This window comes from Melanostigma gelatinosum (genome assembly GCF_949748355.1).
Source record: "Melanostigma gelatinosum genome assembly, chromosome: 21".
NCBI lineage: Eukaryota > Metazoa > Chordata > Actinopteri > Perciformes > Zoarcidae > Melanostigma > Melanostigma gelatinosum.
Window position 1 is genome coordinate 4,338,567 of NC_136654.1, and position 18,439 is coordinate 4,357,005.

General features: G+C 43.4%; 3 protein-coding genes across 4 annotated transcripts in view; 1 reads left to right on the forward strand and 2 right to left on the reverse strand.

The window, feature by feature from the left end:
- Positions 1 to 265: 265 nt before the first annotated feature.
- xrcc6 (X-ray repair complementing defective repair in Chinese hamster cells 6) lies at positions 266 to 6,084 on the reverse strand. 2 transcript variants are annotated; one of them, XM_079293353.1, is made up of 13 exons: positions 6,046 to 6,084; positions 5,542 to 5,642; positions 4,058 to 4,170; positions 3,634 to 3,775; positions 3,111 to 3,362; positions 2,779 to 2,965; positions 2,416 to 2,602; positions 2,066 to 2,234; positions 1,772 to 1,933; positions 1,492 to 1,621; positions 1,213 to 1,313; positions 1,000 to 1,116; positions 266 to 820 (listed from the first exon to the last, which is right to left on the reverse strand). In XM_079293353.1, exons 2-13 carry the CDS (start codon positions 5,612 to 5,614, stop codon positions 621 to 623), a joined length of 1,833 nt encoding a protein of 610 aa, XP_079149479.1. In that variant the 5' UTR covers positions 5,615 to 5,642; positions 6,046 to 6,084; the 3' UTR covers positions 266 to 620. The 2 variants fall into 2 exon arrangements, with proteins under 2 accessions (XP_079149479.1, XP_079149478.1); XM_079293352.1 differs by having other exon boundaries at positions 6,031 to 6,078.
- Positions 6,085 to 6,302: 218 nt separating this feature from the next.
- desi1b (desumoylating isopeptidase 1b) lies at positions 6,303 to 10,334 on the forward strand. Its single transcript, XM_079293780.1, has 6 exons — positions 6,303 to 6,650; positions 6,838 to 6,859; positions 6,968 to 7,037; positions 7,159 to 7,268; positions 8,168 to 8,290; positions 8,969 to 10,334. The coding sequence occupies exons 1-6, from the start codon at positions 6,563 to 6,565 to the stop codon at positions 9,048 to 9,050; spliced, it is 495 nt and encodes a 164-aa protein (XP_079149906.1). The 5' UTR covers positions 6,303 to 6,562; the 3' UTR covers positions 9,051 to 10,334.
- A 3,542-nt stretch (positions 10,335 to 13,876) lies between these two features.
- shisa8b (shisa family member 8b) overlaps positions 13,877 to 18,439 on the reverse strand; it is a gene marked incomplete at both ends in the record, with an annotated part of 16,431 nt that continues 11,868 nt past the window's right edge. The window contains 2 exons of the mRNA XM_079293963.1: positions 13,877 to 14,484; positions 16,156 to 16,269. Coding sequence (XP_079150089.1) covers positions 13,877 to 14,484; positions 16,156 to 16,269 — 722 coding nt within the window. The remainder of the gene's footprint in view (positions 14,485 to 16,155; positions 16,270 to 18,439) is intronic.

Genomic DNA, 18,439 nt, shown 5'->3' on the forward strand with positions numbered 1-18,439 from the left:
CAGATAATCCTCCCCAGGAATCAACAGTCAGTCTGTCAAAACCTGACGCAACTCACTAGGTCAAAGTTTTCTTCCTGCTCAGGCCCGCCCTCAAGAGGAGCGCTGCTCTTATTTTACTGAGCCGTGTTCAGGTATGTTGATGACTTTCTTTGGATGGACACACCTTTCTTTTCTTTTAACAAGAAGAACTGGAACATGTACAGAATACTGACTCACGTACTTAATGAAATAAAACAAACTAGATGCAGGGCTGGAAAGGGCTTGTTTTATTTACGCAAATGCAAGATTATCAACAATTGTCAACATTAATAACAGTGTTGTTATGATTATGCTTATTGTCCAGTGAATTCCAAATGTACACAAGACTTTTTTTTATAATGTAACACACATCAACCAATTTGAGTAGTCTTGATCACAAAAACATTACTTGTTTATTTTACATTTAAACATGATTCCTGTAAGGTGGGACTGACAAACACGAGCAAAAACCGACAGGATGCTTTTTTTTAATGGACACAGTATCCCAGTCTTACCCACATTTCACAGGCAACAACAGATCAACACCGATCTGAACAAGCTTGCCTGCTCATGAAGGCACGGCGAGTTGTATATTTAACCCCTCATTGGCCCAGCTGGGCAGTCAGAGCATCTATCAGCTCCTGCTTCTTGGTCCCGGTGGTGCGAACCCCAAACCGCTTACAGGCCTCCTTCAACACGGCCACGGTCAGCTTTACCAGGGTGCCGTTCTGCACGTGGACCCGCAGCTCGTCTTCTGGCACCTCCACTTTGGGCTTCTTGTCAGCTCCGCCGCCGGTATCAGCTGCCGGTTCAATCATGGAGAAAGCACTCAGTCGACACAGTGGCCTATTTCAAAATCCTCTGTGCTGATCAATAAACGTGACCAAAGTCTATACTGTGTGTAAGGGCAGAACAATTCAAATGTGTTATACCAACAAGATATTATGCTCAGCTAGTTACTGTCATGACTCCAGCGCTGACCTGGTTTGCGTTTGGCAGCTGGTTTGCTCTCAGGGTTGTAGTCGGCGGGGTAGACCAGATCTTTAAACTCCTGAACCAGAGGACCCAGACGGTCGTTCATCTGCTCCACCTTTGGCACTGAGACCGAGCAAAAAAAAGAGAGGACAGGTACAGGGTTAGTCGAAGGAACGAGGAGTCGTTGTAGCAGTCACAAGGAGTTTGTCTGCATCTTACTGATCAGGTCCTCTATGTCCTCTGGAGCCACCATATCCAGAGCCAAGGCCTCCAGGTTCCTGTACTGCTGCTGGATGACTGGATTCTCAAAAGCATCACTCCTGCATCCCATTACAAAGAATGAAAACATGTAGCAGAAAGAAACCAGTTAAAAATGACAGTGTTATGTCTACTTATGTCCACAACACACACCAAAGACACCCTTGTTTATTTCTTCCAAACCATTTTTCGGCATCTCCAAACTAAGATCTCTGTAAAGTAGTGAACGCGTGCAGCTACCTGTATTTGAAGCGGAGCTTGGAGACGATCTCCTTCATCTTGTCCACCTGTCTCTGTGAGGCTCTTGGGTACTGCGGCGGATCCAGAGTCCGCACGTCGTCGGCGTATGGCAGATAGATGACATTGAAACCTGATACAGGAGAGACGACATGCTGCCATCAGGCTTCTCCACGACAATGACCGAGACTGTAACGTACAGTAGTTGTCCATCTTGCTTTCACTGGTAGCAAAAGGAGCTAAAGTTTGTCAGCCTCCTTTGCTGAGCGCAGCAGTTCATCACCTGGAGGTGAAATCTGTACTTTCCCCTCGTCGACCTCCTCTTTCTGAGGCACCAGGGCAACAAATCGAGGCGGGTAGTTCCGGCGAGAGACGCAGCGGCACAGTGCGAACACGTTCCTCTCGCTACACTTTGTCAGCAAGGCGGAGAACAGACATGCGCTGCCTGAGGTGGGAAACACAGGATACATTAGAGCTCGGCAAACAGGGAGGTTGCTGTAAGACACTCAATACTAAGGTTTTTAATATGGCTTCATAGTAGTTTTGAAGTAAGTCAGACACGGACAAGCATTGGTACCTTTCACCTCGTTCTCCTCAGGGTAGAGGAAGACAGCGGGGCGGATGTGGTGGTGACGTTTGAGCCTCTCCATCGGTTTGAATCCGATCAGAAACATTCCAGGATCTTCAAACTTCTTGATGGCGTCCACCTCGTCCTTCTCCATCACTATCTGTTTCTTACCGTACACCTATAGCAAGGAACAAACAACAAAAAAAAAAAAAACACACACTCTTCTGTTCAGATGTTTTAATTTTGGGCGTATTACCGGTTAAAAAACCTGACTTAAAGTGCACTGTATATGAGACAATCTTAGCACACTTTTATGAAACAACCAAACCACAATGAGCATACATTGCGTGTGCTCTTACCTGGGATTTCTTTATCTCACTGGGCAGCAGCAGGCTGCCAGTCTGAGTGTGGAAGGTCCGGGTTTTGCTGCGGACCGGCTCGTTGGTTTCCCTGTAAAGTCTGATGGCAGCTGGTTTCCGAGCCGACACAGCAGTTGAATAGATTCCCACAGCTACATTTATGCCCTCGCCAAGAGACAGGTTTAACCTAAAGATGGCAGAGAGGGATGGATGGTGCGAGGGACAGGAGAGAAGTAGGTGTTAAGTGCTTGAAAAGACACAAAGATGAACCACAAAGAAAGCAAATACATGTGAATGCAAAAGCAAAAAGAAGTGACGAGACTGCACTCTGTCTGGAAATGGAAATGTGTTACTTTTCTCTACCTGGCCATGGCTCTCTTCTTCTGCTCCTTGGCCCGCACCCTCTTCTTGAGGTCCTCCAATTTGTCACAAGGCTTCAGCTGCAGCCCCAAATCGCTCTCATCCTCAGGTGGACTTATAATGTCGCGAAAGAAGGGCGCCACATCGAAGCCGCCCGGTTTCATCAGATGCATTAAATCAATGATGACACCTATGAGAGAAGGGATAAGTCTCATGAGGCCATGACATACAGGCTAAACGCTTGAAAAGCAAAGATCCTAAAGGCAGCTCTGAGCTTTAATCCAAAACAGTATTATTTCATGAAAGAGGAGCAGCTTTTTTTGCTGAAGACGTACCGGTCTCTTTGAGGTCACCAGCCTTTGTGCGAGCCTGCCGGTCTTTCACACTGTCGCCCCCGTGTGGTTCATCCCTGCAGGTGAAGATCATGAGCCGCTTGTGTGAGAGGCGCAGCTTGATGTCACTGTAGAGGTTGGAGCAGCACCACAGGGCGTCTCCCAACGACGTCTCCCCGCTGCCCATGGTCTCTGCCGCTAGTTGGGCACCTTTCCCCCCCCGCAGAGCGTCCACGTCCTGCACTCGCTTTGCACCTGCGGAAAGAATAAGGCAGCAGAATGATGAGGAAAAACAGAATGAATGGAGATGTAAGAAAGACATGTTTAGCAATTTGTGGAGTCACCAATACGGCTTTCCTCCCAAACTGATCCAGTGGAACTGCAACGCTGCACTGGTATTTTGTATTGCTCTTGTGTTTGTGTGAAATAACATGTGATAACAATAACAAGTTTGTGTTTGCAGCAAAACAACAGCAATTCAGATTTGGTGTAATCATGCGTTAGTTCAGAAAGTGCAGCGTCTCACCGGGTTCATCGAGGTCGTGGTACACGTAGACATGCTTGAATGAGTTCCTGGGATTTTTGCTCTGCTCTGTGCCGTAGAAAACCAACGCCATCAGATCCCTGTCACTGCTAATGATCTTACTGGTGTACACACAGCGCACAGCCTACAAGGACAGAGCACAGACACTTGCTATCAGGAGACACAAGGCAAATCTGAGAATGAAACCAACGAGGCCTATAATACTGATATTCAGGAGTTGTTCTTATGTTTTTAGTCAAAATAATCGTATATAAAAAAAGAAAATTGGATGATTTACTCCTAAAAGTGCCAGTCCAACTACAGTCTCAACCTTTACACACTTATTGAGATAATTCCAACACATTTACATCAATTCCAACAAAAACACAGAGAAGAAAAAGAAAATAAAGAAAGCTGGCCATCTTACCTGCATGGTCATGTCAAAGTTTGAGGGCTGTCCGTCTTCTCCTTTGATGAACATTTCCTTGGAGGCATCAACCAAGAAGACCAAACTGTCTCTCCCTGTGATCTTGTAATCTCCTAACAAAGACAGGCAGACAGATTTGAGACAGTGTCTTACTTGTTGGTATCAAATGCTATCTGATAAGTTGTGTGTTGGATTACAAATCAATAGCTATGTAGATCATAACACTAAACTGCATGGCATGCAAGCAATGTTCCCTCTAATTTTTCATGTGTCTGGGCATACACACAAGCTCCCTGAGCACACTGAGGACCACTGTGAGCAACATCAGATGTGCACGCTGTGGCCACACACCAGTATCACACCTGTTCAAAACCTTGGATCATAGCAAGTTACATGGCTTATTAAAAGAATCAAATTACAGCAGCAATTTTCACTAGTTTACTTTTAATATAAGTGATTTGACAAACTTTAAAGGAAAAAGACAAAAATCTTGTTGTTCATGAGATGTGTAGTAAGTTTTATGTGAGAGTCCTGCTTGGCCATGGGAAGAGTCCTGCTTTGGCCTGTGTGAGGTCCTGTTCTGGAAGAAATGATACATATACACCTTTCAGACATAACATTTTGTTCACATTAAAACATTCACATTTTGCACAATGACGTGTGCTGTAGCTTGTGATACAGTCTAAATTCCTGTAACTCTGTCTGTAAAATATGTAATTACTCAGTTTTTTATTATCATTTCTACTACCCATAAATTATCTAGTAGTAACATCATTTAATGATTAATATCCATAAGTAAAAAATCTTAATAAATGTCACTAGAATATGCACAAATCTGACTTAAATTTTACCTTATTTTTCACGTCTGTCCTTCTCACTTCTCCAATGGTTGTACACTTTGTCCAGGTTGATGGCTTCGTCTGCTTCTTGCTTTGACTTTATGTCGCTGCCCGTTCATTTCGCCATGATAAGGGGTTAGCATTTGCGTCTCGTAACTCCGCCGCACTGTTGATAGCTAGCTAACCTGCACGGCGCGAATGGGCAGGGCAATAGTGTCAATGCTATGATTGGCTGCGTAGCGTAAGTGAACCGAATCGTATCATTGGCTGGACACCTGTCACTCACTGAGTTACGTTGCAAAATAGTACAGAAAACAAAATTATTATTATTATTATTATTATTGGTTTAATTGATTAGATAAGATTAGGACTAATATTAGATATTAATTAATACGTTTATGTTGAATTTTATTTTATGCGCTGCATAGATTTTCTTGTGCGCTGAGAATGTGCGAGCAGTGCGCGATTGCTCAAGCGCGCAGCTTAGAGGGAACATTGCATGCAAGTATGATCAAATAAAAGTCTTGTACAGTTCTTTAATTGGTGAAATGCAAAGTAAACACAAAAAGGGGGGGGGGGATCTAGCAGAGAGGAATAATCAACAAATCTGACTGTTCGATGGCAGTTTACAGTCTTTCATCTCACCTCCAGATTGCTCTCCTTCCTCTTGCTCATCCTCGTCATCTTCATTCCGGTAGTAGGCGTTCCACTCTGCCATCGGTGCTCTCTCTCCTTATCTCCTGGTCCTGTCAAATGATTCAGCAGTTCAATAACACAACAACAGGAAATAAACTGTGCTCCATCAAAACTTCCAACAAATACGTAACGTTACGCATACAACTTCTTAAACAAATACAAATGTGGTGCTAATTGAATCAGACAACAATAATTATGCAAAGGACAACGCAAATCATGTATTGGGTTTAGTTGAGATAGTATTAATACGATATTATTAACATCAACTTCATCCAGGTAACGTTGGCTAGCTTAGCTTGTCAGCCAATGTTCGCTTCATTAGTATTTTGGGTTCGCTTAGTCAACGAATATATCTTTCTAATGATGCACACACATTATAAGGAGTAAACACATTAAAACGATGAACTGAAACTATATAAAGTAATTGTATGAGCATACAGTCAATCGCCGTACTTTGCTTCTCTCTGCCCACAAGTCCAGACTAGTTTCAATGGCTGGCGCGTTCAAGTACGTGCACGAGCACGCAGAAAAGCGTACGGAACAGCTCGTCGTCTATTGGACTCTTCTTCTTCTTCTTATTCTTTTTGATTTTATGGTCAATCTAAGATATTGGCCAATGCTAGTGAAGTAGGCGGGACTTTGTTTCAGCGCGGCTCGACACCGGAAGTGATGCCGGTTTCGGCAAGCGATTGCACTTTGTTTGACAGTCATGCTATTGTTTACAGTTAGACAGTGACACAGCAATCACAGCTGTCAGCACCCGGCAACTTTGGCCTGTTATTAGGAGATTTATATTTGCTACAGCAATATTAGTTTTCATGTGAAATAGCTTGTAGCATATATTTATATCCATAACAGTTCCACGATAAACTTTTTATTTAAGTTTTGTTCAGTAGGTAAGCTAGCCAGCCAACTCTCGCTGGAACTTTACTTGGTCAGCTGCATTTTGAAGCACTCCCTTTGTGCCATCATGGACCAAACCGACTCCTACCCAGTGAAACTGTACATTTACGACATGTCCAGAGGCATGGCCCGACAGCTGAGTCCTCTCATGCTAGGTGAGTTTTCGACGAGCCACCTGTTGCTTGGCGTCATGAAAGCCGTAGACGGTATAGCCTGGCCGGCGACAGAAACCAGGAGAGAGCGGGGATGCTACTCAGGCCTAAGCTATGACTTTATTTTCTGCCAAGTACTAAGATTGGAATAAGTCCATTCTGATATAATCCTGTTTTTTTATCATCACAGGGAGACAGCTTGACGGGATATGGTAAGTAGACTTGTTTTGTAGAAGTTCTCACTGAAGATCCTGTGAACTGTGGTTAATTACTTTCATTGGCTTGGTTTTATGGGAACATGGTGTTTTGGTATCTTACAGGCACACTGCTATTGTGGTCCATGGAAAGGAGTTCTTCTTTGTGGGAGAAGGCATCAACAATTGTCCACCGGTAAGAATCAGCATCATCATTTTCTCAAGTACAAATACTTAGAAAGTAATGGATCAAGAAGTGCTTGTCAATGTGTTTCAACAAAAGGCATACTGAGGTGTGTATGTGTGTTGCATCCTAGGGTGGCACTCCCTTAGGTAATCCTGACTCCATAGTGGACCTGGGCTCCACTGAGGTGCCTGCAGATATATTCATGGAGTACCTGTTTTCACTGGCAGAGTCCTCATACAGGTACGGGCTCAGGCTCATCACACAGATTTACATCCCAGTGGGACCATCCTGGTCAGATCGAGTAACGTTTGCCACAAAATTACTGTGACTAGTAATTAACACGTTTCACCTGCATAGTGTGGATGTAGCCTACAAAATTTTTTTTCCAGAAGGTATTTCAATACAGTATGAGATGTCATCATCTTACTCCAAATGATTAAATCAACAATTTACAAGTGAAAAAACACAAACAACTGTGAGGCAAAAGCATTGCTGCTGCGCTAACTCCTCAATAAATATAACCATATCATCACCTGGAAGTTGCTCCTGGTTTTAACAAGAACTACGGTCCATAATTCTTTTATAGAGAGATCAATATATTTTTGACATTATCTTGACTCCTTTGTACTTTATCTTCAGTGCATTTAAAGTAGGGGTGTTGGGAAATATTGATATACTTGAGTATCCCAATATTATCTTTTGTGATACTGTATAGATTTTCAAAAATGTTGTACTGATATATTAATTTGTAATTTACATGTAAAGATTTGTGTCAGTGGTTCATTTTGTGTTGTGCTTAAACCCTCGACCACTAGATGGTAGTGTTGTAATCTATCAGCCATTTGACTCTTCCATTCTAATGTAACAACGTAAACTGAGACAGGAAGTAGCGTACGGCGCAGTATATTGAATTATAGCCCCTGTATCATGATACGTATTGTATCCCCACATTCTTGCCAATGCACAGCCTTCATTTCAATTCTCGCACTTCTCAGTTCCTCCTGTTATCTCGCCGTCAAAATGTGGCTATCTTGTATTTTCCTGCTACTCACCCTCCCTGATCTCCACCCTGTTCGGCCTCTCTCTCTCAAATGAATGTCTCTTCTCTCTCTCCTTTTTTGTTTTCTCCGGGTGCACAGCAGTGACAAGTACAACTTGTTTGAGCACAACTGCAACACCTTCAGCAACGAGGTGGCTCAGTTCCTCACGGGGCAAAAGATCCCGTCGTACATTACAGACCTTCCATCTGAAGTTCTATCCACGTGAGTCAATGAGTCAACAATCACCGGTGCTCTTCTTATTTTTCTGTATTTGTAGTTAAACTGAATCTCTGCTTATGCTGATGTTGTCACAATAATGTAGTGTGTGAGAATGTCAAACGTCTACAATATATACAGGTGTGAGTCTCTTTCTCAGAAGTACATCGTTTGTTTAATTGGCTTGTTGTTTTGCAACAATGTTTCTTGAATTTACTTTTTGTAGAAGAGCTGGAGTAAAAGTGAAAGTATAGTCGAGGCAAGTTTGAAACTAGAATAGGAAAATAGTTAATTGTATCACATCACCCCAAATAAAGCCTGAAATGCACTGAACATCCCAGATTGATGATGTCATGTGTGAGAAGCTGTGGTGGTGGATATTTCCTCTGAGGAGGTGACACTGACAATGTTGCATTATCGCAATATTGATATTACAGAGCAATCACTTGCAATCGTAGTGAAGTAAAATTTAAATTGTAGTTATTGTGACACTGACTTCTGTGTGTTATTTGTCTACTTCTCGCTCTTGCTGTGTGCGATATTCTCAGTTGAAAGACTCCGGTCTTGTTGTGTGTTTACTTCCCCCTTCCCCTTGCCGAGCTCACATACTGTGATTTGTTCAGACTTTCTTGAGGCCCTTCTGATTCCTGTGTAACAGTACTGTCTGCTGTGTTTCCTCTTCAGGCCTTTTGGCCAGGCTCTCCGTCCGTTACTGGATTCCATCGTTATAAATCCTGGAGGCAACAACATAACTGGACAGCGATAGACGGGGCTGTGCACATTAAAGAAAACTACTTTCACATCAGGGTTTGGGTGATAGTGGGACACTCGCCATCAGCCAACAGCCTGATCACATATCTGCCTGTGGGTGACAGGTTGATCTTTTGCTATCAGTCACTTTTAACCACTCATCATTTGTCTTCTATGTTCGGGTTCTGTATGTTCTACACATCAGAGTTTTGAAGGTGTGCCAGCGACTGGGGGCCAAAAAGAATATTTCCTCTCTGGATGAGAAATTTGGTGCAGTTACAAGTTTATGTGTGTTCATAAACTGAGAGTACTTCCCCTGGTTTAAAACCTAGCAAATATGACAAAAAGTTATGAAACTTTATCCGTTGTTAAAAAGATAACAGAACTTTGTATTTAACCAGCTCCTACCTAACCAGCACCACACCAGTAAAGTCTGACTAATCCTATTCTGTGACGCTCTAACCGAACATCGGCCTCGTCTTCTCACCCGACTTGTGACCATATGAATGACTTGGAAATGTGATTTGAGTGTAATGCCTCTTAAAAGGTGCCACGTTTCCCCCCCCTCATCACTTCACCGTCTTTTTTTCTGGGCCTGTATCAAAATACACATAATACTACCTGCACTCCTTATATTTCCTCTTTTAACATGTTGTCTGTTTTGATTTTTCTTGTCTGTGGTCATTAATATGTCGGGACTGCGCTCCATGAGCAGGGCCAGAGTAAGTCACCGTTAAAAGGAAGGAAACCACTCTCAGTCGAACAGTTCTGCTGTCCTGTTTTTATATTCAGTGTTTGAAAGTACAGTTTGAACAAATCAAATGTGTTGTTTAGTGCGCAACCTCTGATATGCTTGCTTCAGTCAGGAACATCTAATGACCACAGAGCATAGGATTGTGTTTTTTTAAATAGGGGACCAATCACTTGTACTTTCAGTTGCATCACTTGTCCAGACACTTTCTAAATCCAGCAGTTGTGCCTGATAGCACTGAATATTGAAGTTTTGCACAGTTTGTATTTACAGGGCTACGCTAGGCATAATAAATTATATGTACAGCCACTTACCTGCATTACTGCGGGACATTAATCCCTCCTTGAAGTAAAACAAATTCCATAAGTGTCAGTGTTCTCATTTCAGTTTCCTTGGAGTTATTATTTGTTATATTGAATATATATATATATATGAAATACATATATTTTAAGCTATTGCTATTACACTTACTTGACAATGCCTAAAGGGTGTCTGCAAGTTGTTAAAAAAGTATTCAATTGTCTCAGATGTCATTTTACATCTACAAGGTCTGCCAAGTCTATAATTGACTGTAAAAGGTCTTAACTTTTATTAAAATATTTATTCTGAAGAACAGCCCGCCACTCTTCTCTCATTTTAACAGTGAAATGAATGCAAAGGATAAGAACGTGAGTTTGTATATAGGACACGAATAAGTAGAAATGCTTTGGGTTCATGTAGTTTCAGGAACGGCCACAGGGTGGCACTAGAGGCGCACCGCAGCGGTGGCAGCTGTAGTTAATGCCTTGTTGCAAAGAATTTATGGGTGAATTGGTGGTTACTAGGACATGATTGTGATTGTTGCTGCTTCAAATCCCAGCTGGGAAAATACTGCGGATGTACTGTAACATCTGTCATTTAGCGCCAACTATTCACGAGGAGCTGTGGCTGACAGTGAAACAGCAAAAGTGCTCTCTTGTCAGGAGATAACTATATATAAAGCATCTAACAAGAGTTGGTACAGGTGATCTCAAATGAGCTCTTAAAGCCGAGGAGTTAGGATGTTTCGCTGTTAACTTTATCCAACAAACACAAGTCAAACCGAAGCCTTATATGGATTTTACAGTCTTTAATGTTTCACATCTTCAAAAGTGGCATCAGTTGCTGCACAATCCTCATGGAAAGAACATTTATGGAACATTTGGGGTGTAAATTAGCTGTTTTGTTGTAATAAGAAGTACAGGTACATACAGTATATACACATTTTTGCTACATACTGTGTATCACTCCAACACACTTTAGATTTACTTGGCCATCATACTTGTATTTATACCTTTATCAGATCTGTTCTCTTATATACTCTTTCGTTAAACAGGTACTCAAAGACGATAACCTGAAGGGGTTCATGGTGCCAAAGTGGAAAGAAATGACTTCGTTCATACAGCCCTTATTCAAACAAAAATATCTTCAGGAAATGACATGAAACATATTTACACAATATTCATAAATAAAGGAGAACACGTGATTTTTCCAATGAGGTTTGCATGACATAAAACCTTAAAAACGTTGTGCTCAAAAAGATGCACTCATAATGTACACAAGATGTGAAACATTTATCAGAAATGGGTGAAAACAACAGAAATGAAATCAATTACTGCAGGCTTAAAGGACCAGAGCGTATGATTTAGTGGCATCTAGTGGTGAGTTTCCAGATTGCAACCTATTGAATATCGTCTTTCCAAGTGTGTGGAAGAACCTACATGTGGCCTTCTTGTGCATTCGCGCTACCAAAATTCAAACTGCCACTTCAACATAGAAATGCAAAAGGCCCTCTCTAGAGCCAATGTTTGATTTGGCCGTTCTGGGCGACCGTAGAAAACTTGGCGGTGAAACATGACAGACTCTGTGATGAGGACTAGCTCCCTAGATATGAAGGGCTCATTGTAAGGTAACGAAAACACAACCGTTCTTAATTTCAGGGGATTAAACACCAATAAAAACGTCATTACAAATATTCCATTTCTGCCAATAGATCCCCCAAACCCCTCCAAAAAGTGAGAGACCCAGATCCACAGTGACTTCTTCCCTTTCCCCATCCCCCGAGGAAACAAAACACACGGCCATGTTCATTTGTTTTTCTATTTTTCCTCATCTCTCTCCTCCCTTTCTCTTAATTTCTAAAGAGTCCCAGCCTCTGGCTCTCACACTGGCCCTCTCTCTCCTCCTCTCCCTCTCTCTGGTCGGGATGGAGGCTGATGGGAGCTGACGTGATGGTGGCATTGTCCTCACCGTCAAGTTAATGTGACCCCGGGGACGCTGTCCCTGTACGCTTGGCCCGATGGTACAGAATGTAAAGCGCTTCATCGTGGAGAGAGGGTGGGAAAGAAATGAGGAAAAAACAGCTGTGCGTGGAGGTAGACCGAGAGATGCAAAATAGTAGAGGTCTTTTTTTTTACAAGAACAGGACAAACCAGAACTGCACAAGAAGGCCTCCATGGGGGCCTGGAAATGAACCTGAACTGAGTTATTTCGAGATGAGTTATGATTACACTGGACCTAAATGGTATGTCACGTATAGATTGCAGTGAGAAATGTCAAGCGTATCTAAAATAATTCAAATTTAGACATAATACTGAGTGAAATATAAAATCAACAGTTGCTGTGCTCTAACTGGGGTTTCACTTAAAATGCTCCATTCATGCTTAAAATAAGGTAAAGATGAAGATTGTTTTCTGCTTCATACCAAAAACTTACCACAGCAAGATCCTTCTCACAATCCCCCCCCCCCCCAAAAAAAACAACAACACATTGGCCTCATTCAAAAACCACCTCACTCATTTGGAGTTATGAAGGACTTCCAAACTTCTCAACCACAGCATCTTATGGAAAACATTCTAATCTCATCTTTGTGCCTAAAAGCAAATGGTGACAATGTTATTATTCCAGTTTTTATAACAGGGATAATTAAAATGTATGTACGAATGTTACATGCAGGGGCGAACAGTTCAACATTTTGGAAAGTATGCTCATTCGCTTTCATGCACGGAGTTCGAAGAGAAGATTGACACCACTTTCAGATGTGAGGGCTTTGAAGCTATTTCTTTTACATGGTGGACAAATGGTGCCTTTGCAACGTCCAGGTACGTCACGTGATGCCATAGGGCCCGAAAATACTTTCCCCCAACGACTCCCAATTGGGAAAGAGACGTCTGTAACTCAGCGGATCTTTTTCTTTTAGGTAAATCAACTTCCCAGTACAATTCCCTGAGCAGCTTCAATGAACGGGGCGCCGCCTCCAACGCCAGGCAAGAGAGCCTATAAATCTATTTCCCAAAATGTTGAACTGTTCCTTTCAGGGGGAGGGACTAGTGAGTGGGTTTAGAAGTAGGCTACATGCTGTGTGTTGCAGTTCCTATTGGTTGCCAATAAAGGAAAAAGATTTTCAGTGTCGAGTTTAAGTAACACAGCACAGAAATGAATCTCAAAGGTTATTCACCACATTTACAACCAATCCAGCAAACCTGACCGTGAGCCAGGTTGTTGTTCTGCCTCCACATGTTGCTGAACCGAAATTCAACCGGACTTACCTGGCTAACACAAACTCATTCTGCGTTTCCGCAAAAATCGGACGGGAAGCCAACAAGTAAAACCTCTTCACAGACAAAATGAAGCTCCCCTGCTCTGCGATCTGGTGCATGGAAGAGTTGTTCCGGTCTCCTATGCCTATCCCTGTAATGCCTGTACAACCACAATGATACCACAAAAACTGTTGCAGTTGAGAATCTGTGACCTTTGGGAGCCCGAGAGTGGTAGATTTCCTTTCAGGCACAGTCTGTATACTTTATATGATCGATGTAAAAGACCCTGGCTGGAGTACAATAATAATCTTTACCTAATGTGTAAAGAGTAGTGGTTCTGCTACGCTGCTTTTCTCCTGAATCTCAATGTTTCCACTTATCAAAACACTCCTTTTCTTCTTGTAAATCTGAACGTCTGTTTAATATTCCTCCCCTGTTGGGCCAACTGTCCCAAACTCTGGCATTTAGCGAACACCAAAGCTCTTTGTTAGTACGTCAAACATTACAGCGGGCCGCTCTCTGACGCCTCGACGCTCAGACGGTCACCTCAGTCGAACTGTGGGTGGAGTAGCTCTTCTGCCTGTTGTGGTGGTAGTAGGAGGGTTGGGATGGGTGCTGCCCCTGTACGTGCTGCCCCTGCCCTGCCCCCCCTCCAGCTCCTCCATACATCCCTCCGTAGGGCTGGCTAAAGATGTCCTGCATGTTCTCCATGCTCTGCTGCCTCCGGGTCGAGTAGCCATGTCTCCGGGCAGAGCTGTGCATGGCCGAGGGGGCGTGCCCCATGGCCGAGGGGGCGTGTCCCATGACAGAGGGGGCGTGTCCCATAGCAGAGGGGGCGTGCCCCGGGGCAGAGGCCTGCCTGTGGACGTGGCGGGCGGTCGGCTCCCAGGCTTTGAAGGCCGAGCTGGAGAGCTGCGGGTGCGTGCTTGTTTTCGGCAGGCGCGACTGCTCCAGGTAGCTTGAGGGGATGGAGATGGAGAGAGGGGCGTGGAGGTCGTGGGGCGCCGACATAGGCTGGTGGATGTAGGATTTCTCTTTGGGCTGTACAGGCACAGGCTGGAAGGAGGGAGGTGCCACAGGCTGGTACTGGGAGAAGTCCATGAGCGGGAAGCTCTTGTAGTAGCTACGAGACGCACTGTGCGCTGTAACGAAGAAAAGGGTGGTTCAGTGAGTGAGAGTATAATATCTGTTCATTGCAACGCAGTCGTTACGTAGTTCATCATTTCGATCTCAGGATATTGCGGATGAAACGCGAGCATGTTAGCTTGACTCAACTGTCAGATGTAAACATCTATAACTGTTTACAGGCCGACTTCTTGGTTTGAACTGCTTGCAGTGGTTTTAGTGAGACATTTTAGTCGGTAAAATATTTTAGATAAACGGTTTGCCTTTCTTGCTCTGTCACAGTTCATTGTAACAATGTTCCCCCCAAATCTCTGCAGTTTTTCTCTGCATGTCGTCCCGTCTCTCTCGCCCATCCCGCTCTATCTGTCCTGTCTATCTAACAAAGGCGAAAATCCCCAAAAACTACTCTTCTTAAGTTAGAATTAACGGGTTCTGTTTGTAACCTTTAACAATGAGGCCAGTACAGCAAACACATGCGATGGGCTCCTTAAACTTGTTTATACTTCAGAGTCATTTTCAATTTGTCACAGTCTGATCCAGTTCTGAGTCACATGCAGAAGTCGCCTCAAATCAACTGTCAATGTGTAAACACAGAGTGTGTCACTGTAGAAACACTGAGGACTGAATCACAGGAATCCATGATGCATTCATGTTTGGACCTGTAGCCTCCAACCTGTCAGCGATGTTGTCGTTTTGTGAGTGACAAAGCGAGTTGACAAAATAATGATTAAAAAAAGTATAAAGGTATAGTGCCTAACAGGAAGTGTCAGTGTGAACCATCAGAACCACAAACAAGAGGTCACTTTTCCTCCCTTTACTTATGTTGTTTCCAGAAAAAGTGAAATTCAGGAGTTGAAAGATCACACAGAGAGAATCAGAGGACAGCAAAGGATGGTCAGGATGAGGTGGAGGGTTTGAAGAAGATCAAAGGGGAAAGCTGGTGATTCAAGTATTTCCAATTGGTGCATGTCCTCAAGGTGAGTTCCAGCGGTATTCCTCTCTTGCTGGAATACGAGAGGGCAGAGGGCAGGGAGAGCGATGAGGGGGGGGGGGGGGGGACTGAGGAGTGCAACGGAGATGATGGAGGTAAAGGTACGAGTGTCAGGATGTAGGGACATTGCAATGAAGGTTTATAAATAGCCTCGCCCTGAGTCCGGAGTGTGTGTGCATGCATGCATGTGTGTGTCATGGGCTAGCATGAATGTCACAGAGAATTATTTAAATAAAGTAAAAACTGAGGTCATCGCCGCTGGCTTCCTGGCTACATGAACATGAACCTTTTCTCTGTGTGTTTTTATCATTTTCTGTCCGAAAGCCGGATTTCTTATAAATTTCTTATAAATATGAAAATCATGTAAGATTGAGATGTTAGGAATAGAGACAAACTGGGGGAAAAAACGTTTTTCTCTCTCAGTAAAGTTAAATTCAGTTTGGCTTGTCCATCGGCCAACATAAATCAACCCAAATCAATCAATCACGCAGTCACACTTAGTTAGAGACGGTTACGGTACTAACAGCTAACCAATCCCACCGTAGACGGGAACAGCGTGGGCTTTAAGATCTGCTCTCTGCTTCCCAAGACGAGAACAGAGTCTCGTCAGTTGACACCTCCTGTGCTGCCAGCCTGCTGTACTCCAAAGGTCACTGTGCCAGTTTGAGTCAGCATCAAGTGTGTGTGTCCGACTTACCCACAGCTTTGAGGGAGGTGTATTTGTTGAGGCCCACCGTGCTGTGGTTGCTGTGTGGGTGTGGAAGCTCTTGTCCAAACGGCCCATAAGCGGAGTTATTCAGATGGTGCTGTTCTGGTAGGAGACAAGCAGACAGAGAGGCAGAGTCAGTTCGTGGAGATTACAGTAGTCCAGAGTGTGTCCTGTCTCATATGTACAATTTACTTTTTCCATCATAACCACAAGCGTAGTGTTTTAAAGATGACGTAACCATACTGTAGTTGCCATATGCAGATAATGAGTTAAAAACAAAATGCTGGCATTGGCGGGCTAATTAAATTAGTCTCTCCAGGATGATTTTTGGATTATAATACAGAACGTTGAGTCGTTATTTTGCTGTCAAGAGGGAGCAGCACCCAGTTTAACACTGGTTGAACTGGGAATCTCACAGGTGGGAGTGTGGACTGTGGAAGCGTCACATAAATGCTGGATTAACGCGAGTTCTCTCCCTCCAGGCCGGGGACTTTGGGTGAGACAGTCCCATGCTAAATGAAGTGAGGTTAATGAACAATGGAACAAACGAGCTGAGAGCGTGGAGCCCTGGCTATTAGCATTGATGAAGTCCATTGATGCAGCCAGCACAGTTGATCTCAGCCTCAGGGATAGATGAGCACACATGTAGCACTCACGAATGTCCGATGACACACACACATGCACACACAGACACGCACACACACGCACAAAGACAGCGTGCTTTATCAGGGCATTTGGATGAGAGCAACAACATCAGTGGTAGGTAGCATTATTGTTTGAACATCTTCAACCTGTAAAATGTGTGTTCGTGCTTGTGTCAGTGCCTCTTTGTGCGTGAAATTGACAGTAATGCGTATTGATATGCTCGCCAATTTGCCATGCATAAATCAAGTCTATTTGCATAAGTGTGTGTGTGTGTGTGTGCGCATCTGTGTAGCGCTGGGACAACTGCAGCATCAGACACAGAAGATCTCATCACATCTGTGACTCAGTGCTAAGACAGGCACACAGGAAAGACGCACACAGAGAGTGTGAGAGTGTGCGAGAGAGTGTGAGAGAGTGTGAGAGAGTGTGAGAGAGTGTGAGAGTGTGCGAGAGAGTGTGAGAGAGTGTGAGAGTGTGTGAGAGAGTGTGAGAGAGAGTGTGAGAGAGTGTGAGAGAGAGATGTGGAGGATGGCAGTTGAATAAATTAGAAAATGATGCTGTAGGCGGAGGGGTGGAGAAATGTCAAGAGTTAGTCTTTACAGGAACAACATTTGCACTAACTCTGAGCCTCTACCTTATCCCCTTTATACACACACACACACACACACACACACACACACACACACACACACACACACACACACACACACACACACTATTATCAATATGCTGTAAGATGATTAACTGGGAGGATGTTTCGCATCTTATAAGATGCATCGTGTGTGTGTGTGTATTTGCGTGTGTGCAGACACAGGAAGATCCTCCTGTGTAATTCAGCACGTGCCAAATGAACGGATTATCAGGAAACGGTCCATTTTATACTGTCATCCTCATCATTACCACCATCATCATCTACTACCTTCTCATCATCATCATCGTCATTGATTACCAGATCAATGATTAACACACACTAGTGGCACTGTATATTAACCGGTTGGGTCTCTGAAGTCTTTTGTGTGTGTGTGTGTGCATTCTCCACTGATGTAAATGCTTTTCAAATTGAATAACTCCACATAATTCTGATCACTGGTGGAAAAATAACTGGTTTTCCTGTGAAGATTTTTTATATTTATATTTAATATAATTATTTCTTGCCAGATTTCTACTGCACCGTCACATCTTTCTCCCAGGGTTGTATCAAGTCCTGTTTTTCCTTTTGTTTTGGTGTCAAATGTGTAAGGTTTCTGGCAAACCACAGCATTATCCTGTGTTGACAGAATAGCCACATGACAGATTTCTGTAAGTACAGCAGATGTAAGTTAGCTGTATTCAGGCTCCCGCAGCAGATTTTTAAAACAGTTTTACATTGAGCTTTGGAGAAAATGAGAAATATCCTCGGGTTTTCTCCCAAAATCAACTGACTTTATTTTATTTTGAGCCACACACTCAATGACCTATTGACCAATTGAATGAGTCCGTCTGCTTGGCCAAACCCTCTTTTAGGGGACAAGGTCTCAGTGATTGCGTAATGGAGTTAGTATGTAAGTGTGTGACTGTGTGTGTGTGTGTGTGTGTGTGCAAGCCAATACATAAAACAGTAACTGATGGAATTAGGAGAAGTTCTGGT